The 24,504-nt window shown below is 37.3% G+C and overlaps 1 protein-coding gene across 1 annotated transcript in view; it reads right to left on the bottom strand.

Annotated features, from left to right (window-relative positions):
* Window positions 1-18,809, bottom strand: part of ANGPT1 (angiopoietin 1) — a 155,228-nt gene extending 136,419 nt beyond the window's left edge. The window contains exon 1 of the mRNA XM_008923178.2: window positions 18,225-18,809. Within this exon, the coding sequence (XP_008921426.1) occupies window positions 18,225-18,521 (297 nt within the window). The 5' untranslated portion in view covers window positions 18,522-18,809. The remainder of the gene's footprint in view (window positions 1-18,224) is intronic.
* Window positions 18,810-24,504: the final 5,695 nt, after the last annotated feature.

Genomic DNA, 24,504 nt, shown 5'->3' with positions numbered 1-24,504 from the left:
TCTCCTTTTCTTCCTTGTTTCCAGACAAATCTCTCTGTTGAGCCATGTTGGTCTTCTCTGCTGGCTCGCTTTTCCGCATGTGGGGAACAGTCATTTGACAAACAGAAGTAGGTGTTAAATGGTTCGGTGTTTCCATGCATGGGTGGTGCTGAAGATTAGCTGCTGCACCACAACGCTGTCTCTTTGCACATCAGGTTGTGTGACCAGGGCTGGTCCCTTCAGAAACACAGAAAGTGGCCATTTTAGAAAGTGAGAAAAGGAAATAGTATGGGTGTGTGCAGGAGTTCTGACCAGTTTAGTTTTCGTTCCCATAAAGTGGTCAGATTCATCAAGGAGGCATCAAGATGCATTAAGACCGAGGTTTTAATGCAAGCATGAGCATCCAGATGCCTAGCTGATTTAAACCAACACCATTCCACTAACCTAGGCTGAGCAGTGTCAATTTGCACCAGCCATGAAATTAGTCCACAAAAATTAAGTTTTTTGGACAGCAGTGAGATGAGTAACCTGAGAGGCAGTTGGATAATTACCTATCTGTATTAGTGTATTTTGATAGCTATCATATAAAAACTGAAGGTGCCTCAGGTCTTGGTGCTATTGTTGACTGTGCTTAGATTTCTGAAGTGCCTAAAGGTACATCAGCTTGTACCTTGTATAACTTGGGTTTTCCACTGAATAATGAGAACCAAATTAACACCATTTCCAAGCCTTCTGAGTGCTATGAAGCTTTATTCACTGATGTTTGTAAAATGTTTCAAGATCCTGAACACAAAAGGTTATAGAAATATATCAATTGTTGCCATTCCTTAAAAAATGAATGCAAGACTGTAAAGCAAGCATGGAGCCTCTGTCACTATCAAAGAGAGCTATAAGAGATATATATGCATGGAACTTATGGCATGGACACTACTTCTTTCATAGGGCCAGAAATTTAACAAGCAAAGTTAGATATGCAGTCTTGACTGTACTGAAATTACTTAAGTTCTCTCCTTTGACATCACAATAGCTAGGATTTCTATACCTAGGTGATTTACTTATATCAGGAGATGCAAGTAAACTGTTGTCTCTAATCTGAAACATAATCACTATAATATTTCCTCTAAGTGTTTATTGCAATTGTATTTCACTTGTACTAAAAACAGAGGTGTTCCTGGTCCACTACATGTTGTATGTAATGTACATTATCCATCTGTTATGAATTGTGAAAGACAAGTGATTTACTTCTGATCTTTTTATATATGCTCTGTAATTAAAAGAAATATTGAAAACCTTCATAACTGGCTTCCATGTAGTAATACTGTAGAATAACTTCTGGATTTAAGAATTGGGCAAACTACTTTGTTCCATACACAAAAGATATCCCAAAAAATGCCAATAATGGTCAAATTTTGTTTGAGAACTACAGCTTTAATAAACAAAAGAATCACAGACATTAATTTCCTCAGTTGTTAGCAAAGATAGCAGAAGCTGAAAAACATGAACAGGTTAAAAATTCAAGCAGAGAGATCATTTATGGGGAGGGACACTCAAGTTGCCCTTATAATTTTTGTAAATTTTATCCAATGACCTTCGCAGCAAAATTTTTTCCTTAATATGCTGCAGTGTGGAAACACAAAAGTAAAATGCATATGGGATTGATGACTGGCATACAATATTAAAAGGCATCGTTGTCATAAGATACCAGAGGGGTGACACATAACTCTATCAACCAAGACATGCAGGCTCCATCAAGTTCAGAAAAAAAGACCCTGGTTTTCAGAACATCTCTGTCCAGAGAAGTTGTAGCTACTCCATCCCTGGCAGTGTTCAAGGCCAGCCTGGATGGGGCTTTGAGCAACCTGTTCTAGTGGAAGGTGTTCCTGCCCATGGCTGTGGGGTTGGAACTAGATGGCCTAGGTCCCTAAGGTCCCTTCCAACCCAAACCATTTTGATTCTAACATCCAAATATGCATTTCTAGTTTATCACTGAACAAAACAATGAAATATTATCTTGTGTCCAATTGGTAAAATCAGCAGACTTCTACAAAATGACTGTCTTAGGGCTGACTTGAGTGAAAGTAGAATTAAGTTCTGGTATTATCTTGGGATAGGAAGGAGAAGCCTAAATGTAATATTGGTGTACAGACACAGTACATTTCTAACAAGTACATTTTCTAACAAGTACATTTTCTAACAAGAAAAGGGATGCACTGTATTGGTGTCCTCCTGTTTATCTGGAAACAGTTGCTTCTACAGCTCCTTTTTTTCTTGAAAAAGATAGAAAGAATATGCATGTGGAATGTTGTTGATGTAGAAAAGATCATGCAAACTGTCCCCACTGAACTAGAGGCATCTGAGTTCAAAGAGAACTATTTGTAACTTTTCTTCCAATGCCCTGGTTTTTTGTTTAATTAAGAAAAATATCTTTTAGCTGGCTAATTTAGTTCATGCTAAAGGAAAAAAAATCAATCTGCTGATTTTATCAGCAGAAAAATGTTTTCCAGTGACATTTCTTCCATTTCATAAGAAAACTAATTTTTTTAAAAGGAAGAATAATTTTTAAATAAATATATAAATAGATTGCTTTATTTAACTAAGAATTCTAACCTTTTTGGCTAAGAATCACAACATTTTGGTTTGTTATGTGATTGCTCTCTGCCATGAGGCTACTTCTACCTGAGGTCTCAAGCCCTTGGATTCAAAGGTCTCTAACAGGGCTACATCTCCTACATAGCAGTTCTACCACAAAAAGAGCTCATGTGAATGTATAAATTCACTTCAGAAAATGTCAACAAAAAAAGATTTTTCTATTTTAAAACATTTCAGAGAAACTCCCAAAAATATTTCCTGACTGGTTTCAGCAAAAGAAACACAAAATCCAACTCAAATGTCCACTGAAAAATAGATGTCAGATAGAATCCAAGACTAGTTTTAAGTTAAGATAACCTGCCTGCTTAGCTTAAGTGTTTCTGTTTTAACAAGTATCTCAGTTCTTCTTCAGTGTTTTAAGGGACTGGAAAGAGGAATAGTGAAAAAAAATAATAGGTAATGTTACAATTATGTTCTTTTTGACACACAAAAAAAATGAAAATACTGAAAATGTCTCTATAAAATTGGTCTCCTGAGATGCATGTTCCCTTGCAAGGCCTGGGCAGTGCTGAGAGAAGGCTGTGAGCATAATTAAAATTGTACACAGGATCCTATCTGCTAATAAACAAAAAAATCTGAGTTTGTCTCTTCTTCTCACAGGCTGGGTTTGAGTCTTCTTTAAGCTGCAGCAGATTGACACTGGCATTGTTCCACAGATGCCAGTGACATGATTTCTGACTTATACTTTTGTTCCAGGGCTTTATAAAAATGGTTGGGATTTTTTTGGGTTTGGGGGTTTTTTCTTTTTTTTTTTTGTATTTTAAAACCACCACTGCACACAGTTCTAGTTGGTATCTTTCTAGGCATGTGGAGGAAAGAACTGGCTGGGTGTAAGGTCGTACTGTCATTTCAGTTCTTGATGTGGTACCTCACAAATTCATGCTGACACAATGCGGCAATTGTAGAGTACATTGTGAGGAAGCACACCATCTGTTTTCTGCCTCTGCTTTGCTATAAATAACAGATTTCAGTCTCTGTGAGTGCCAGGTTAGCGTTTTGCAACAAAACACTGCAGCCCTTTAAAATTCCTCCTGACCATCTGGGAATTTTCTGTTCCGCCAAAGAAGTTTGCCTGGACAGAGTTGAGTTCTGTCCGTCTCTTACTGTTAAGAAATCCCTTCATGTTAGGGCAGAAACATTTTAATGTAGGTGAACCCAGAGAGTCGGTATCAAAAGGTAGACTTGGAATTTCTGCCACTTCTGAAAGCGACCGATGAAGGAGGGAAGAAGGGGTCAGCTTCAGCTGGCTGGGCCTGAGGCTGGGAAATGCTCTTCCCTGAACAGAAACGGAGCTTAGTTTTTTCCCACTGATTCACTGCGAGCAGCATTGGGCCAAACTCCACGAAAATTCATTAGCATTACACTCCAGGTGAGAGTCGAGACTTTTTTTTTAGTTTCTAATCCTCTTGAGACTATTTAATGATAACAGTTTGAGTCTGTGGAATGTGTTGAAAACCCCCTTTGGGTTCATATTCCTATAGGAAATTACTGGTGTTTCTAGTTGTGTTTTTTGGTAAGGGTTCATGATAACAGCACCTGGAACATGTAATAGCAATACCAGGCTGAGCCTAAGAGAAGCAAACCCCAAAACAATATCCACTCTGATGGAAAAAACAAGGAGCAACACTGACTTAGGATGTGAAATTGTCTCACAATATAAAGCTTGTACTGCGTTATGAGTAGTATTTTACAAATAATCTTGCTGCAGCTTGCTAATGGCCTTTCTGAAGGATTTTACCATGGAAGTGGAAACATGGCAGCATTCAAAACCACACTGATATAACTAACACTAAGATGTCATCTTGAAACTTAAGCATAACGAAAATGGGAAATTTACCTTAAAACACAATTTCAGTCTTCCATCATGGAGAGTTACAGGCCAGAGAAACAAACAAAAAAAAAAAAAGCAGGACTAATTCTAGTAACCAAAGACTAGAATTTTGGTCATGAGCTCTGTATGAAATTTGGTCAGGAGTTCTGCACGATTTTGGTTGCAAAATAATTAATAAAAATGATGAAGTAGTCTTTAAAAATGCACATAGAAAAGGATGTCACACTTGGTACCTATTTTATGCATCAAGAATTCATGTCTTATCTTCTTGCCCATAACAGTTCAACAAAAATTTTTTCAGTCTTGCTCAATTATGCTTCTAGGAAATACCCCGGGGGGTCAGTGGTCAAATTACTAGATGTTTCCAAGATGTGTAGGAGTGCTAAACCTTGGGTCAAGGAAATTTGTTCCTCTTTTTTTTTTTTTCATTTTTGGGGTTTATAATTCAGGTTTTCTGTGGGAGGCATTAAGGTAGGAGATAACAAATGCTGGTTTTTTTTAAATTAATGGTTCAGCATTAAAGAAATACAATCAATATTCCTAGCTTTAAGAATCTGAATTCCAGACAAATTCTTTTTTTCAGTCTGTGTTTAATTTTATAATATTTTTAATGTTCATATATCCATTTCACTTTGAAACTCAATATACAAATACCTTGAATAAACAATTAAATACAGAACTTGTTCCCTCATTGTATAGTTGCTAGTACAGCATGTGCCATAATGGTTATTAGGGATTGGCAAAAAAAACATATCTAATGTTCCAGGTAAAATGTGCAAAGAATTCACCTTTTTTTTGTCTTTTTTTTCTTTTGATGCTTTGAATTTTTTGTGACATTGTTCTCTATAGGAAGTCTCAGGACTTCTTTTCTCATCCATTTCTCCAAAAGAATAAAATATACATGTTTGTTCAGAGTAACAGAGGAATTCCAGCTCATTTCTCCTGTTGAAGTCTACCGAAAAGTAGCTATGTCCTTGTGCTAACACTCCAGTGGTGAAATAAAAACAATTTATTGTAAAGCTTACTTCCTGGAAAATTCAGAATGCCATCAACTCAAAACAGGACACCTCGCACATTTGGGGTCAAGTTCTTAGATCTTGCAAAATTTAAAGTTGGCAAGTTTGGGCAAATTCTGTTCTAGTATTCCTGACCTCTAGCTCATCACAGACTCTCCATGGTGCTTGTTTGTTGCTAGTAAATTGTTTCTTCATTTAGTGGTCATAAGCAGCAAACATAAACACTACTTTTGAGGTCATCATTGACAGCTGCAAGCACATTCCTGGTGAGAGAGTGACACGTTGGTTACCACCTGCACTGCTCTACATGGTATTCTAGTTCCACTCAGCATTTCAGTTACTTTGATAGCCAGCAGAATTTAGAGAACTCCCAATTTCTTCATTAAAACATGCTGCTGAGTACCTTCTTTGATTCACTCCTATATTTGTCTTAATTTTAAAAAAAATAAATTTTCTGTTCTTTAAAAAAAAAGTCTTATTTAAAATAAAAGTTTCCTCGCCTATGTTGAGTTTTTTCTTCATCGAACTGCAAGACTACTGAAATACACAGTATTATGATCTTTGGATGGCCACACACCAGTAAACAGTTTACAGCTAAATAGTTTCAGAGCATTTTACTGAACAGTGCTGTATCCCAAAGTAATTTTTCAGACTTTTCTGTCACCTCAGAACAAGGTATCTTATTGTGTATATTTTAGTGCCATGTTGGTACCTTAGGTAGTTTCAAATTTATGGATTACATCAACCTTTACCCTTCCTGTCAGAGTTTTAAAGTTAATCTTTTATCAACATCAAACTGAAAGACTTCTTGCTCTGAAGAACCACTCCCACCTTCCACCTTATATTTAGCCTTTCCAGTCTTTCTCCAGGTCCCTTACGTTTTGTCTGAGCTAATCCTTTCCAAGAGGCAATAGTCTGTAGTTACAAACCCATCTTCAGTTTCCTTGGGAGTCATGTCCCATAACTATAAAAGAGAGTCCAAAATCCTAAAAAAAACACGGAAAAAGTTACATATATTCTTACTGCACTTACAGTACACCCAGTCTACAGACTCATCACAGATATTTTACATAATTTACCCAAGCATTACATTGTGTCTCTAACCAGTGTTCGTAAGAATGTAATGAGGTGCAAGCATTTTGCCAGTGAGGGGAGATGAAGAAACTCAACACTGGTTTCAGGGAAGTCAGTATGTCAGGAAGTATGAAACAAAGCCAGCTTTCTCAGCAAAACTCATCTAAAAGGATTTGAAATCATGCATTCAACATGATGCTTCTCAGTTGCAGAGCCGCATATTACATCTTTGTGCAGTGACTGACAAAACAGGTCATCAAGCAGATCAAACCATAAAATTTTATCTTTTACCAACAATTATTCAATTAATTCTGCTCTAATCATCCTTTAATGATCACCTTTAACGATAACTCTGTGGTGCTTGGTAAACTCATTTTGTTTTGTCTGCCTCTGCAAATACAGTTGTCTTGCTTATGCTTCCCCGCATAAAACTTTGGGTACAAGTAGTTCTTCTAATAGTTCTTCATGGACATGAAGGCAGAGGCCCTAATGGTTGAGCTGTGCCATGTCATGGAGGTCAACAATGTCAGAGGAATATACAAAAGGTTATTTATTGCATCAGCCAGAATTCTTGGAAAAGCCAAGAGATCAAACTGGATCATTCAAGAAAAATGTGAAGAGAAACAACCTTAATCATCACCTCTGTAGTTAACAGGCTAAAGTGATAAAGAATTTTGCAGTCCATATCTCCTCCACACAAAAATAGTAACACAGAAAACTTTCTAGCAGAGCATTGATGGCCTTTCCCATTAACAGGATAGAAGTGACGCAGGAAAGATAGGTGGCCCTTGACCATTTATCTCTACTATGGTAAATCACACACAGAGCGAAGTATGAAGTTTTAGCCAAGGAACAAAGGGGAATAGTTCATTCAGGAAGAGATTAGGTCATCTCTTTGAGCAATTTCCCTCCAAGCAAATCCTCAAAATTCCAGGCACAGCACCAAGGGCATCATGATTTGGGGACTTCCCATTACTGCGTAGACTTGCTGATGTGGCCTAGAAGGCCACAGGAATTTCCTGATGAATTAAAACTGTGGAGGGTAAATATTTAACTATGACACAAATAAATATACCTAAATATAAAGGCAGTGATCCAAAATCCTCAATTCAGATGCCTTTTTCTGCATATGAATGCCCAGCTTTCAAAGGCTGTAACAGTATTCCTTGAGTTCTTTGATATTGGAGGAGACTTCGGAGAAATATGTTGTATATGAAGTGTTTCTCTGAGATTTCAGGCATACCATGTAACTTCTGCACAGGTTTTTCAATTAAAAGAACAGAGTTAGGAGAACTAGTGCTCTGGCAGTGATAGTGAGATAATTATCTGAAGACCCTTGTCTTTTTGGGACACAAATGGATGGCTCAGAAGTGAGAATAGAAAGGCATGTAAATGACCCTGTTATTCACCCTTAGTGTTACCCACACACTGAGCTGATGGGAAAGTTTTAAAAAAAAGATTTATCTAATACAATTCTCTTTTCTGCAAAACTCCCAGAAGATAATTATCGATAAAGCTATTCAAAGGTGAACACAAGACAATGAAAAATCTACACATTTAAATAGAACCATAAGTGGTTTAATCCAAATTCAAAACTTCTTTCAATACATTGCCTAGACAAAAACCCAAAAAACAAAAAAACCACCCAACCAACCAACCAAAACTCCCAAAACCAAACAAACAGAAAACCAAAACCAAACAAAATAAAAAATCAAACAAACAAAACAAACCCCAAAATATAATTTAACAACTATGTTATTTTTTTCTTAAATCTCCATTGTGCAAGACCATTTTTGCAGGCAAGAGATTAGAAAGAAAAATACACTTTTATAAACATAGGTTGACAATTTTAAAACATTAATAAATAATATGATCTAAAATGCAAGCAAGTCCACCACAACCTTGAAGATAAATGTAAAAGTACCTCTGGAGACTCTACTAGGACTGCTCCTTTGATTTTGTGAGTATTTAAAATACATTCTGTGGATTTGGAGTATATTAAATTTGAAATACTAAAATAGATGTCAAAATAGTAAATTTACACATTGAGAATCAGATGTTTTAAATCTACAGTCAGGATGTAAAAACTCCACTTTGAATCATGAAGAATCTTTGATAATGACTGAATGTTTGCTGTAATATTTAGAACAGTGGGCACTCAAATGCCACCAGTGCTTTTCTCTTTGAAACCTTGCAAGTTCCCTTTGCAGTTCTAGGCTGGTGTGGACCACAGATGAGGAAACTAAAAGTCTGATCTGTTAAACAATGTTATGCCTAATACTAAAGTTTTGTAGTTTAAATAGTATCTTTCAAGAAAACCCTCTTGCATACAGAAAGCTTTTAAGGGAAGTTTAGATATGAAAAAAGACATAGTCAGTCTATAAATGACATCTCAGCCTGCAGCAGCAGTAGGTTTTAGATTAAAAATTGATTAACATCAATCTGATTATCTCTGTTCTAGTGTGAAAGAAGCCATGCCGTTAAAAAGAGACAAATTACCTTCTAAGGTCATACTCCCAATTTTCTCCCACAGTTCTCTACTCTTGCCTTAATTTCTTCCTGGTAGGGATGCTCAGAGCTTATCCTATCTCTAAATGAATCTCTCAAGCCTATTTGCCTCCTTGGTACAAACAGAGGAGAAAGAATACCAGGACCCAAATTCTCAGGTAGAATAGAATCAGAAGGGAATTCTGATAACTGGAACAAGTGGATTTTGGTTGGTTCCATACATTCCTATTGCAGAAGGAATGCCCTGTATCTTATTTGCAAAAAGACAATTACAGAAAACATGACAAATGGCAAGAATTTACTCCAACAAACAAAAACTCCCAGAAGAAATAATGAAAAATATAACTATATAGTTATGCAAAGTCCTATTAAAGAAGCAGATGTCATGCATGCACAAAGTACAATCAGGTTTGTCTTGCAACATATGCACATGTAAGGACAGAAACATGCCTGGGATGGGAAGTACAAAGCTCTCATATTTTTTTCAGAATATATGAAAATTCTTGCTTCAGATACATTCTGGAAAGAACACAAGCAAATGTGCACTTATAATTTATCAGCAACACAGGATAGGGAATGGTTCACAGGGAGTTAATGCATGTACAATACACAAGGTTTCATCTTGCTACCAACTTTTCTAGGTTTTTTTGAGCCAACAGGTCAGTTTGAGGAGAATAACAGATTGGCAGCTGGTACCTTGGTATAAAACATGAGAATGGATTTAAGACATAACATTTAGAAACACATTTCCATGTACCTTAATGCCAAAACTCCGAAGATCGAAATGTGCATGCACATATGTGTGCACATACATGCACCAGAGTGAGGTGCCAAAGGCAGAGGAATTCTACAGAGTTGTTAGAGAATTTTTCATCAGCTGCTTTTTAGCCATGGATCTTCTATACAGATTTTCCAACTTCAAGATTTTACATGGATTTTCAGCCTACTTCTCTCCTCTTTAAGAAAGGAATACTAACACATCATGACTGACCTTGTACTGCCATATAACAGATCTTTAAAGTACCTTTGCTAAAGATAACCTGTTCCATCATGAAATTAGCATAGTTCTCTTACTATTACCCTTTTATTACTGGTTGATTTTTTTTTTAAATTTCTGCTCCTAGAAATTAGTCAAGTAAGTATAAGAAATTTCTCTCAATCATGTAGCTCCATGGCCTAGAATACTGATTTTCCATATGACTTCCTCTGAGGGATTATAACATTTTCTTAAATCATTTTGTTGGTTGGTTGCTTTGTTTTAAGCCTAAAAGCAAATTTTTTTATAGTGCAACTTGGGCATCTTTCCAGCTGACCCTGTACCTGTCTTGCTTTGACCATCTGTACCATATGCTTGTTCAATGGCGACTGTAGCCTCACTGCTAGGTCTTGTTTAGTGCACTAGTTTGATTCACATCAGTTTTAAACATGGATAATTAAACTGGTTAGAATTCTTATTCCAGTTGGAGGGTGACTTATGCTGTTTTAGGTTAATCTGGTTCCTGACTGAGGCAATGAAAAGTGAATCTTGATATTTGTGCAGAAACATTAATGAGAATGTAGTGCAAATGTGCAACAACTTATGGCATTTTTAAGTTATCCTTCCAATCAAATATTCACCACTGTGGTGTTTCATAACACTGTCTAAAATATGCACATGTGGCTACACAAGAATAACCTTGTGTTAAAGTACAGCTTGTTTCATAAGAAAAAGAACTCTTCCTATGAAATATGAAACTATTTCAATTTCCTTTTCCTGATCAAACTTCAACCTCTTAACAAGAGAGGAAATTCTTCTGCTACTGGGAAGACTTTTACACCAGAGCTGTTTATTCAAGATACTTGAGCTGCTGGTGTTAAAGATGACTTCACAGCACAGTTAAACGCTGATACTGGTTCTAAAAGGTCCTCATTTACTAGCTCTTCCTTGTTTGCAGCTTATTGCAGATACAGAGCAGAAGACTGAACTAAGCTGAACTGTAAATAGAGATGAACACAAGCAAACCGTATCTTCGCCTTTCAGGTTGTGCTTGCAATAGGTCATATGAATGAGTACAATTTTGATAACAACAGGTTTATTCAAAATGTTGGTACTGATGGCTCTGAAAAACTAGATATACCTCACTGGTCTTCATGAGAATCCATACAAGACTAAGACACACTCCTTTTCATTCTAGATGAATACAGGTTGAAGCAGCAGCTGCTGGATGGGTTTTAGGAACACTGCAAGTATGAGGACCATTCTTAATGTGAGCAGGACACATATAATCCTTTACCCAACCCAAATGCTAAAGTAATTCTTAGCATTATAGATGCATATTAATTGTATTTATCTGCTTATTTTATATTAAGTGCAATATATATATATATTAAAAGCAATTTTCTTTCCAAAAGATTTTTTAATTTCCCATTGTTTTCTGTACATATTGAAAACATTATTATAATACATAAACTGTTAAGAGCACAAAATACCTTCCACCAGAAAAACTCTAAAAGCAACACAAAAAATAACATATTAAGCCTCCCAACAGCTTTGTGAAATTGAGTAGTAGTGCTATATCTGTGTTAAGAAAGGGAAAAAAGGAATACTTTACAATTTCCTTGCAGTCACAAGTGAAGTCTGTGCTACAGACATGGAGAGAAGTAAAGCTTAAATCCATCCCACTTAACTGAAGCATCTAAATCAGGATGTGAGTTGCTCAGGATTTCCCTGGGGACAATGAAGAGAAGCAGGGACTTCTACAAGGCAGTTCAGGTGGCTGAACTCTGAGCTTGCTACTGTCTCATCGTGCAGCACTGAGATTTCCCATAGCAAAAAAAAAACCTATCTTGTGTAACACTGGGTTTTGGCCACAGCATTTTCCTGAAGAAGTTGGCAGATCATGGCTGAGACAGGTGCACTCTTTACTGGGTTAAAAACTGGCTGGATGGCTGGGCCCAGACAGTGGTGGTGAATGGTGCTGCATCCAATTGGCATCTGGTCACTAGAGAGGTTCCCCAAGGCTCAGTACTGGAGCCAGTCATGTTTAATATCTTTACCAATGATCTGGACAAGGGGAACGAGTGCACCATCAGTAAGTTCACAGACAATACAAAGTTGGGCAGGAGTGTTGATCTGCTGGAGGGTAGGAAGGCTCTGCAGAGGGATCTGGACAGGCTGAATCCTAAGGCCAACAGTATGAGGTTCAACAAGGACAAGTGCCAGCTCCTGCATTTGGATCACAACAATCTCATGCAGTGCTACAGGCTTGGGGTAGAGTGTCTGGAAAGTGGCCCAGAGAAAAAGGCCCTGACAGTGCTGGTCAATGGACAGCTGAACATGAGCCAGCAGTGTGCCCAGGTAGCCAAGAAGGCCAATGGCATCCTGGTCTGTATTAGAAACAGTGTGGCCAGCAGAATTAGGGAAGTGATTGTCCCTCTGTACTGGACACACCTTGAATCCTGTGTTCAGTTTTGGGACCTTCAATACCAGAAAGACATTGAGGTGCTGGAGCAGGTCCAGAGGAGGGCAATGGAGCTGGTGAAAGATCTAAAGTGTAAGTTGTATAAGGAGCTGCTGAAGGAGTTGGGGATGTTTAGTCTGGAGAAAAGGAGGCTGAGGAGGGACCTTGTCACTCTCTACAGTTACCTGAAAGGAGGTTGCAGCAAGAGTGGGTTGGCCTCTTCTCTGAAGAAACTAGAGAAAAGACAAGAGGAAATGGCCTCAAACTGTGCTATGGGAAGTTCAGGTTGGACATCAGGAAAAATTTCTTCACTGAAAGGGTGGTTAATCACTGGAACAGGATGCCCAGAGATCTGGTGGATTCACCGTCTGTGGAGGTGTTGAAGAAACAACTGGATGTAGCACTTACTGCTATGATTTAGTTGACACCGTGATGCTTGGTCAAAGGTTGGAACTCAGTAATCTTGGAGGTCTTTTCTAACCTTAATGATCTTATGATTATAAGTTTGAGTGGGCTAATGCAGGCCTAACATATCCAACCCTCTTTCTTTTCCCACACTGGCTGTTTTTTGGGTTTTTTTGGGTTTTTTTTGGTTTTTTGGGGTTTTTTTGTTCCAGGGTACACAGCACTGTAGCTTGCTTCCAAACCACAGAAGGGAATGGGAGCTATGAGTTCTCAGCACCCTCAAAATGACATGCCATTTTACTGTATATCAGTTTCATTTAGAAAAGCTCTCAGTGCTCCAAGTGAGATCTCCCACTGGGCATGTTGGTTGAACAGTTCTGATGACTAATAAATGTAATATTTTATTGTTACCAGAAAGTTCCTAATTGTGGCTGTCATCACTGAAAATAAACACATTCAGGACCTCCTGAACATTATGACAAAGTGTTCTGTCCAAACATGGGAAATATTTCTTTTTTAGTAGTTTGCTGCCAAATGTAGCAACATGTCAAACCATCCTTCACTCTATTTCTCTGAGTCTTCTGCTTCATAAAAAAATTTGCCAAATAGGTTATTCCCCAATAATATAAAGCTTTCAGATATTTCCACATTTGAAGTCTCACCTCTTTCTTGAGGGTACATCAGAATATCCCAAGGACTTCAGCAATTTTATTAACGAGGTTTTAATATGCAGGCATATTATTGGCCAAGAGCTTTTTGGGAGTAAATAAGCAATTTTGGGTTTACACTCAAACATGTATTTTCTTTGAATCAGTTTGTTTCCATGAAGTTATATTTGCTCCTTAAATTTTTCTTTTATATATATATATACTTACCCATTGAGTAGAACACATTATATAAGAAATCCCACTAATTTGAATTTCACCCTTTGTTATACAACTTATTTGTGGGAACTACACTTCAAATGTCACTAGGGTGAGACTCTACTTTGGATATGAGAATTCATTGACTCCAAAGCAAAAAGAAGCACCTAGAGTAGTAAACATAACCTCTGTGTCTAGAAAATAAATACAGGTTCAAGTTGGATGCCAAATAGAGGACTAGTGCCCAGTTTTGGATTAAATTTTCTCACTGTTTCCTTTTAGCTCTGGTCTACCTTGAAAGAGGAAAGATTTACCAGAAAGCCATTCTTTACACAGCCATGTTAGTAATGCTCATAGAAGCAGAATAGCAGATTCCAAATCTGATGACCTGCTTTTATTTGTAAGAATTAACCAAAGTTCATCATGCATCTCCTAGTTGCAGTTAACATCTGAATATTATGTGGACTTTAAGGTCACATGTTATATTGCAAAATGCCCAGTGAAACATAATCATAAATAAAATGGAACTTTTCACTCAGCTTCACAGCAAGAGTAGCAGGTAAGGAATTTTCCCATCTTCAACAAACCATATAAAATCCAAGGCAAAATCCAGCCACTCCACACACATGAGCATATTTCATTGCAGAAAACAGGACATAAGTCCTGCTGGTAAAGACAGTAGAAAGGGGCAGGCTCTCAGTGAAACCACAGCACTCAATGACAGACACCAGTCTTTCCAAAAGCCACTTTCTTCTATATAATGACTGGCCCCCTCAAAACCCAGATTCCTTACATGTTTAAAAATAAGTGAGCATTTGCATTGTTACTGCTGCAAAATAAGGAATTCAATAAAGGTCACAGAGAATGGCATAGACACTTAATTTATCAAAACCATCATAAGAATAAACTTTAAAGTAGACTATCAAATGGTTGTAGATATCCCAGAAAAAATGTTCTTAATTTCTTTCTTTAATGACTGAATCCAGATTGTAATTTTATGCTTGTTCTGTTGCAACTGGTGGCAGAACAGGCACTTTAAAGGGAAAGGAAACTTCTTTTATTTTTGGTTTAAGTGTAGCGGTGCCATCAACATTTGCAAAGAAAAAAAAATATATCTAAGTTTGAATACTGACTGACCGGAATGATTGTGGTTCACTTTCAACTCAAACTTGGATGTCTGAGTTAGCTTTTTTATACTATACTATCATTAAGCATTAATTTTAAATTTTTATGTATTCTGCTTAGGTAACAACCAGGAAAAAAAGAAAGATTGGATCGTGTAAAACTCACTTATTACTGTAATAACAATTATTAATACCATTTGGAGTGCAGGATAAGTATATGAAACACTCATCTATACAGTTATCTGGAATGTACGCTATGTCCCATTGATACTGTAAGTTCAGCAAGCCAAAAGCAAGCTCCTAAGCAAGACATGATGATAACATTTCATGTAACTCCTCTTTGGCAATACTTAGACACTGCAACTGAATACCAAACAGGGTCACATGTGCCAGTCAGTTACTGCAAGAAAGAATACGTGATGAACTGTTTGTTTTGAACTAACAGTATAAACACATTGCAGAAATGAAACCCAAGCTTAAACAATGGGGAAAGTTATCCGGTATTAAAATAAACAGTTCTAGGAAAATCTCTAAAAATGTTTACCAAGTCATCTTCTTCCGCGTAGTTTCTGCACAGAGCATTTTGCCATGTCCCTGGTTTCTCAATCAACCCCAGTTACACTGACTATAGATATGCAAATACTAATGGACAAGGCTGAGCTTTAATTGCCTATAATTGGCACCCCAAGCAAGGGCATTTTTATCTACAGTCAAGCTTGTAGGTCATCAAAGAAGCAATTTCGCTTTAAGCATAAAAAAATTATTGCCTTTTTTACAAAAAAATATTTGTTTTCCTTCTAGGAATCTGAGAGTTTAGATATAGAGGGGAAAAAAAATTAAATTAAAATACTAGAGATTTAAGCAAACCATGATTCTTACAAACTTTCGTAATAAATATTTTTCTAAGATCACAAGATAACAATTCAAAAATAATTTACTTTGCCAAACATTGTCTACATACAGTTTTATTGAAAGTTATTGAAATTTTATTGAAATTTACTACCTGAAGTAATAAACATATTTCCTTTGTGTAAGTTAGACTATATCTCAAATTCTTAAACTTTATTTCTGATTATAACTATTTGAGTCCTAGACCTATAACCCTTAAATATTCTTTACTTCATTCACAGCAGGTGCATTGTAAAATGCTGTTTAGTGTAGCTAATTTAGGGGGAAAAATAAATGCAGAGTATGAAAATGAGATGCGAGATATCTACATAATATATTCATTACACTTAGGCATTATGCATGTTTTGAAAGGAAATGAGTTATGGCTGAGATGCTTTGTAATGGCAACAGCAACAAAGCAAATTCAGTATTCAGAGATGCTATAAAGGATCTGCATCAGCCTCATTTGTTCAGAGTGAGCCATACTCCATCACACAGAGAAACAGGTCCTTTCATTCCAAGGAAAACTGACACATTGGGATATGTGCACAAGCCCAATTTTATGCAAACCCCTGGGAGCAGAGGGTTGGGGGCTGGGAGGGAAAGAAGGAGGGGGATAGTTCTTCCTGTAGCCAGTTTTACAATCATTGCAGGAGAAAACAGTCCTCAAATATAAACCCCTTTCACTGGGCTTCCTACCTGTTTAAACACTTCCCTCCAAAGTGTGAAAGGACTAACCCTCAGACATTCACACTCCAGAGACTCATATTTCCTCATGTTCAGTTCACAGTGAAACAGTGATCTTAGTTCAGTCTCTAGTGGACAAACACAGAATAAGTAAAATCTTAGAACCATGATTCAGCAGGCAATTTGCTCAAGTAAAATCATGTGTGCATAAACACAGAAAACATCTTTCTTCTCTTTAGTGCTTGTCTCAGCCTCTCAAAGCACAGTAAAATAATTTCTTAAGAAATGTTTTCTTCTACAAATGACATCCCCTCATTTCCAGCCTTATACTCCCCAAAGCAGACCAAAATATTAAAAAAAGAAGGAAGTAGTCTAAAAATTAAATGCTTGGTTATATTTTCTTTTATAGTCATATGCTTACTGCACAAAATCTTCTCTCTCTTGCTAAATCCAGATATTCAAGAGCACAATTAATTTACCAAGTAATCAAGAAATCCTCTGTAAAGATTTTAGTAGAGTTAGAGAAATTGGGGTGACTGTATGTGCTTTTTAACATATTTCTGTCTTGTACACTGTCAGGATGAAACAAAACTTGTAAATGAGATAGGTAACAGTAACTGTGCTAATATAAAGTTTCAGCCCACCTAGTAGAGTCTTCATCAGAGTTTTATTGATATTCCTTCTTAATATGAACTTGTTTTGAAGTTAAATCATATGTCTCTCAAATGGGTACAGCAATTTTCTAATGCCATATTACACAACTAGTTGCATCACTCGGTGGTGCAATTTTCTAAGTTTTGCCAGGTCAAAATGGCAGCATATGAATGGAAATATCACAGACAACTACACATGGACTGTTTGTTTATTTATTTTTACTGGTCAGCTATCACAAAGCATTTTCATTATCAAGGCATGGACAAGATCCTGCAAGGTATGTAGTCTTACACAAGTGAGTAATCCTGTTAAGGTGAATGGGGCTGCTCATATGAGTGAAATTATTCACATATTTAAGTCTTTTCAGACTCAAACTCCACTGCATACATAAAGCACTGAAAAGTTCATTAGAGGTTTAGAGCTATTGCACAAGTTCTTAAAAATAATTACTTCTACTAAGGTACTGCAACACCTTGTAACCCATTTCCCCTTTTTGGAAATAATGCACATATACACATGCAAATTGAAACAGGTTGTTTCAAGACCACTGTAATCTACACAGTTAAAAAGGTTTACTGTGATGCTTTGAAGTGAGAATGCCTATATACTTTCTTCTTTCTTTCTAGCAATTAGCTGGGTAGAATAGTATTACAGGAGCTATTTATGAAGGAGCAATTATATTCTTAATCCAGTGCCCTTAAATGCTGATTTTTAAAAAATGTTCTCTTTTGCTGTCAGAGTAGCAGGTATCCTGCATGACATCTGATCTGAATCTGTGAACTACAAGTAGAGCTTATAAGAATACTTAGTAAATTCTGTCAGTAGAGTCTCTGGAGGATTTTTGTGTTCTTTGGCTCACATGCATAACCTCTTGAGAAAAAGTTTTTTAAAAGTTGCATCTTTCAGTAAAGTGAAGAAAATTCTGCTCCCAAGAGCAATGTCACTAAGAGGGGTGCACTCTGGCTGGAACATTTCTCTCCTACACAGCCATGAACTAGGTCAGTCCTTATTACCTCTGTTTTCATAGAAACTAATGAAAACTTTTAGCAGCATAAACATGCCCCCAAAAAATCATTCAGTGAGAAATGAAAAAAAGAAACACTTACTTTTTGCAGCCACTGAGTGTAATTTTCCATCACATGTTCCAGATGTTGCAGTTTCTGGGAAGAGAAATCCTGTTCCACGTGAGGAGCATCTCTCTGAAGAGCATTTGTGTTGTACTGGTCTGTCGTGCTTTCACGACAGTTCCCGTCCTGTTCTGGCAGGATGAAAGTGTAGGTGCACTGCCCGTGCTGAATCCGGTTAAATCTTCTCCCACTGGCTTCTGGACCCCGACGCTGGTTATTACAGCCTATATGAGCAAGAATCGCTGCCAGGAAAGCAAAGGAAAGGAAAACTGACATGTTATTATTACTTTCTTTTCCTGCTTTAAGAAAAACTTTTTCTTCCTCTTTGTTTAAATTTGTTCTTAATTTCCCTTAAAGCCTTTGGAAAAAGGACTGGAGCAGTGCACTTTAAAAATCAGGCTTGGATAAACTGTTAGTTTTTTAATTTCACTGTGAGGATAGCTTCCTTAGTTAAAATTGGGAATATTTATTGCATAGTAGTTAAGATTTATTGTTTCCTCTCTGTTGCAGTCCAGCATGTAGCCTGCTTTAGGCAGCTGCATATGCATATCCCAGTCTCTTTCCCCTACACTATCTGCTGCAGAACTGCTATTTTCTCTCAGGCTTCAGTGAGTTTTATTAAGGTTGCACTTTCAAGCCAAGCTGGAAGCAAGCAGCCTTTCACAAGATGACTTGACAGGAATGCGTGTATGAGTGCGCCCCTATGCTAAGGATGGCTGATGGCTCAGTACAGAGGGATCATCTTACAAACCGGCTGGATGCATGACCTCAATCATGCATGTCTTTCCAGCCCCTACTGCATACAACTGCTGAGGGCTTTTGACGAATTCACGTAAGTTTAATAAGTAAGGCAGTCCACCTTAATACTCTTCATATGTTCACACTGACCTATTAAAATGTAGATAAAGTGTAGAAGTTTGTTGTAATCCCTCTGTAAATATACAAAGCATTGAAATTAAAAATACTTTCAGTTCTGCACTGCTCTGTATCTATTAAAGAATTCTAAATCAGGCAAATGACACTTAAGGGAAAAAAAGTTACATTTAACCCTCACATGCTTTAGTTACTTTTCTAAGATAATTGTGTTTCTTTAAAAGAGTTTCCAGAGAATTTTTTTACAGTATAAATTGAAATTAGGGCTGCCAAATAGTAATGGGAAAAGGCAGTTAGAAAGATAATAACTTTCTGATTATGGTGTCTAAACTAAGGTAACTAATTAAAAAACAGTGAGGGATGGCAGCTGAACTAGTCTAGATTGTCTTCTGTACTCCTGCATAGTTATCACATGCACAACACTTCTTCCAATTTGCAAGTCTGTATGGGCTAAAAGGCACCCCTCATTATATGTGGTAACTTTCTCTGGGGCAACTTCCTCAGAAAAAGATTGTCCTAATTGCTTAAGAAGCTATCTTAAATAATGCCTTTGGTATTTGCTAGAGACAAATAAAAAATGGAGAGATTATAAACAGGATTAGAATATTCACGAAATTTACAGGAATTTGGATCTGAGTTCCTGTACTAGCATTTGTTGTTGTTCCATAAATATCAGCCAACACTAATGCAGAGAACTTTGCACACTTTTTTCCCATGGAAGTAAGTAGTCTTCTAAACAGCAATAGTGCATCACTAAAAAAACAATCTGCAAGGTTTTTACCCTCAAAGAAACCTACCTGCAAAATTTCTGAGTGCAAGCACTCTCAGTACTAATACAATTGCCACCTGTATCACAACTACAATGTCATTCTAAAAGAACTGCCTGGAATATTTCACCCAGGCTTCCAACCTGCTCCAAGGGAACCTATTCCTGCTCAAAACTGGGAGTAGAGGTTTTTCATCTTGCATCTGGAAAGAAACTACTGCATTTGAACCAATAAGTAATATCCCCTACAATAAAATAGAGAAATGAGAAATTCTTATCTTGCTCTAAAATGTTTATATATTCTAGAGAGAGAGAGAAAAAAGGAAAGAATACAAAGCAAAAAGCAAAACATCAATGCTAGTGTTGCTTTGAGCAAAATAAGAATATCCTTCCAGCTCTGAACTGTTCAGTCCACCTTAGCACTCTGTTTTTACTTTTTCTGCTTCTGAAAACCAACTTCTTGCAGTTTGCTTTCTTGCTTGCATACAACACTTCCCATAACTCACCACCATCACCAGAACTAGTTCTGTGGTTTATTACACTGTCTTTGCAATTATTGTGAAAGTATTTGCAAGATATTTGCTCATCTAAGATCAGAGATGAAAAGAGAAGAAAATTGTAGGATCAGACACTGAGCTGAAGGGTTAGCACAAAAACAGCTATTCCCTCTGAGGCAAAGCACAAATACCAGAGCACAAACATGGCAACAATACATGCTTTTCTTATAAGTAAAAAGAGTACTTTATGAAAGGGCCTCAGAGAAACTTAAATGGGGGATAGCAAAGGTTGGTGTACAAAGGCTTCCTAGATTTTTAGTTCATATTTTCAAATATGAGTCCACACACAAATGCCTCATTCATTTTGTGCAGAGTATTTAAGCAACAGATTTATTCACATGCAAATAAGGAAAAGTGAGATTGCAAACTTACAATTGATGTTTTTCAGATGAGAAAAGACTTCACAGAAGAGCTGGTTCACTTTGTTGCTATTACATGGTCCCTTTCCCCAGCTTGAGGTGACTTATCCCTTCCCTTCCGTCCCCTTCTTCCTGAAGGGTATCAGCCCTTAAGACCTTCAAGAAGCATCCAGAGTTGTCAGGCATCTTTGGCATTTGCTCATTTGTCTCCAGCTTTCTTCCCTACCACAGCACCTGCCTCTCAAAGCCAGCCCCCCAACCCCAGGCCCCAAACTAATGGATCACAGGCAAAACATAATGGTCAGGTGGCACAGCAGGGAGGGAGATGTGGCACAGCCATGCAGCAGTCAGAGCATCTCCCACCAAGACACTGCACTAAACTCTTCCTTACTAAAAAGAACCAAGTCCCCTCACCCCTGTAATGTTCACATCTGTGTTGTAGGAGTAGCTCATCTGAGACATCTTGTGTGCCCAAACTCATAGGGTCTCACGCAGAGGCAAGAAATGGATGATAGAAGCCTGGTAGAAGCCCAGGAGCCAGTCTGTTACTCTGAATTTGCAGCCTTTCTAGCCCACAGGGAGGCACAGAAAGGGACTTACGAATTGTGATGGAATGCATTCCAATATTTTCAAGGCTTTGAGTGACTGCTGAAATGGCACCAGCTCTGTTGGCTACATAAAAACTCAGCAAGCTTTGGGGTTGTTCTTGACAACTCAAGAGTCAGAGCTAGTCACCAGGGTCCCTAACTAAAATCACAGACATTCCCAAACCTAACACAGGGACCAACAAGGTCAGCTTGCTGTTTCCCCAAATGCACAGCAAAGTCATTTTGATAAGCACACTGAACCAACCGGGCTAGGTTCAGTTTACACTTCTCCCTGAGACCCTTATGGTACGTTGCATATACAGACAGAAGTGCAACAACCAACACAGAAAAAATCTTATTTCCAGGTCTAAGGATTATTCCACTTAATTCCACAGTGCAATTTTATAAGAAATTACATTTTACCTAAGGGAAATGGGTTCAGAAATAATAAGAGTTTTTATTTACTTAAATTCCCTAATCCTATTAAGGTATTTGGCTTTCTTCTTTTTCAAAAACAAACCAATCAAACAAACAAACAAACTTACCCAAGAGTTTCAATGGCTTGACATCTTTTACCCAATTTGACAAATGTACAGTTTATTATCCCAGTACCACATGATCTATGCAACATGTCCCAGCTTTTCACAACCTTAAAATTTCAGTGAGGTGAGGAAAAAAACAGTTCTCACAGTTCAGTCAAAGTCACTTTTGGTATTTCTGTAGCATCTTACTTTATATACTACAGATAAAATCTAAATGATTTGCCCAGGATTGCACAGTGGCTCAACTGCAAATTGAGGCATAGATGTGTTTAAAAGGCTCTTTATTTTCCTAAGACCACTTCCTCTATCACAATGACTAGTTTTGTATTCCCTGAACTTTTTCTTCTTTGTAACAGTGTAGGGATGGATCTAGAGGTTTCCTTCCCAGACCATGAAAAGTCTCATACTCGTTCTTTATTTAGTAGCTATACAAAATACTGTAGCTCACTATGTAATCAATCCTACAAGGCAAAATAAGTGGAAATTCAACATCCAGATAAAGGTTACATTCACATGATATTGGTTCCTACATATCTCACATTAATGTATTTTAGTGGCTTTTGTTACAGAATCATATATGTGCTTAGAGTTCAAATATAAATTCTAGGAAACCAAAATCTCTTTCTGCTTCTTTACGTTTCTGCTGCAATGTGTGTTATTGTTGCAGATGAGTTGCAACAATGTTGCATCATGTCACACACTGTACCTGGAGTTATTCCAACTCAGTTTCCTCCGTTTATAAGGGAAGTCACTGAAGAATGGCTCCTGACCATAGGTAGAAGAAACAAGCTTTTCTCTATAGGTAAACCAATGCTATATTAGGATACAAAATATTTATTCTTAATCAGGCATATTCCAAAGAACTTCATTCTATATATATATATAAATTCTAGAGAATAAAATGGATCTTAAGTCCCATACCTCTGACTGGTTATGTGCTAAGGCTTCCAAGTTATTTTAGTGGAAATGGTCCCATTTAATCATGCTGCTCAGACCAGAGCAGGATGAAACATATTGACTGACCCTACAAAATCCAGATGGTATTGAGAGCAGATGAAGGGGAAGACTCACTTACCATGCAATAACACTTTCTCCTACTACCTGTATGCTTTCTTTTCTTACTCTCCTGGGAATAAGCAAATAGTCATTTCAGATAAATTACTCCTCAGGACTGAAGTTTTTATATTCACATGTGCATATTTAAGGTATGACCTACATGGTGTTGCTTGCCAGATCCTTCCTTCAAAGGGACACAGCAATGAATACTCAGTCATGCCACAGCCCAGCCCAACCCTCTCAGCATTTGATTTCACACCTGAGAACAAGTAAACAGCTGGGAGTATTAACAGAGCTTTTAGAAGCTGCTAAAGCAGCAGCTCTTAGAAGAACATGGTGGTTTATCACAGAAACATCTGAGCTCCTTGTTGTGCTGTACAATGTGTCTAAATTTTGTCTCACTCAGAGGCTTTATCGTATTTTTTCCATATATGTTGGCAGCTGAGAGAGAGGTGTTTTCTGAAAACTTATTTTTGTGCTGTGGGAAAATCAAGTTTTTTCTTATATTCATAATGAATCTTTGAGCTTATGCATGTAGAGACAAAGCACGTAGATTAATTCCATTAAATTTGCTCCCATTCTCTAGGGAAGGAGGGGATACCCCCAGCATCTTCTTGTTATCTGTCTAGGGTAATTTTTGTCCTTAACTTTCACATTTTCAGGATCCTTGATTTATTTTCAAAAACCAATCTACAACCCTATCGAACAGGAGAGATACACAGTAATGGAACACAGTGGGCATGACAATAAAAAACAGATGCCCTAATCTAAAATACCTGATGAGAAGACCAACAACAGTGATCTTGTGCTGTAAATCCTAGACGAAACCAGACAACTGCCTGATTTTAAAAGAAAGATCATACAGCTACAAGCATTTCAGCCCTATCATATGAATGTGCCTTCTTTTCCAAATTACATTGAAAGTGAAATTTTGTTGAAATTATTTATAGCAGCGATTTTTGTTTGAATGGTTTAATCATTCTATGGATTATCTCTGGGTCTTAATGTTCACTGGGGAAAAATGCAGGAGAGAAACAACAACCTATTGGCACGTTACCTTCAGTTTCTGACTTAATTTAACATGTATCTCCAAGTACAATGCTATATGTACATCAGTTCCTGAGGTCACAAAGGCAGGAACCACAACAGTGTGATTTACCTATGAAAGGAATATTTGCAGTCCCCTAGTCAAGTGTGAATAAAAAAGATTATTCCAAATACTGGTAAAAGTTGAATACTTAGGAATAAAAAAAAAGACCTTTCTTCAGACTCTATGGAGTGGCAAGTTAACATCTTTCCTTTGGAGTCTTAACCCATAAGTCCTGTAAGATTACAGCCTTCTTCCCTAAAGGAAACAAATATCTTGAATCAGGTGCTTTAAAAGCCTTGTTCATAGGAGCACTAGATACATAATTGTTAGAGACACAGAGGACAAAATATCAGTGACAAAATCCCTTACAATACCCATAGAAGAAATCTGAGACCTACCCATCCTTCCAAAGCACGATGCTCCAGCGAG

This window comes from Manacus vitellinus, unplaced genomic scaffold (genome assembly GCF_001715985.3).
Source record: "Manacus vitellinus isolate BGI_N305 unplaced genomic scaffold, ASM171598v3 scaffold_1_pilon, whole genome shotgun sequence".
Classification (NCBI taxonomy): Eukaryota; Metazoa; Chordata; class Aves; order Passeriformes; family Pipridae; genus Manacus; species Manacus vitellinus.
The sequence above is the reverse complement of the archived record's forward strand: the minus strand, read 5'-3'. Positions and strand labels throughout refer to the sequence as shown.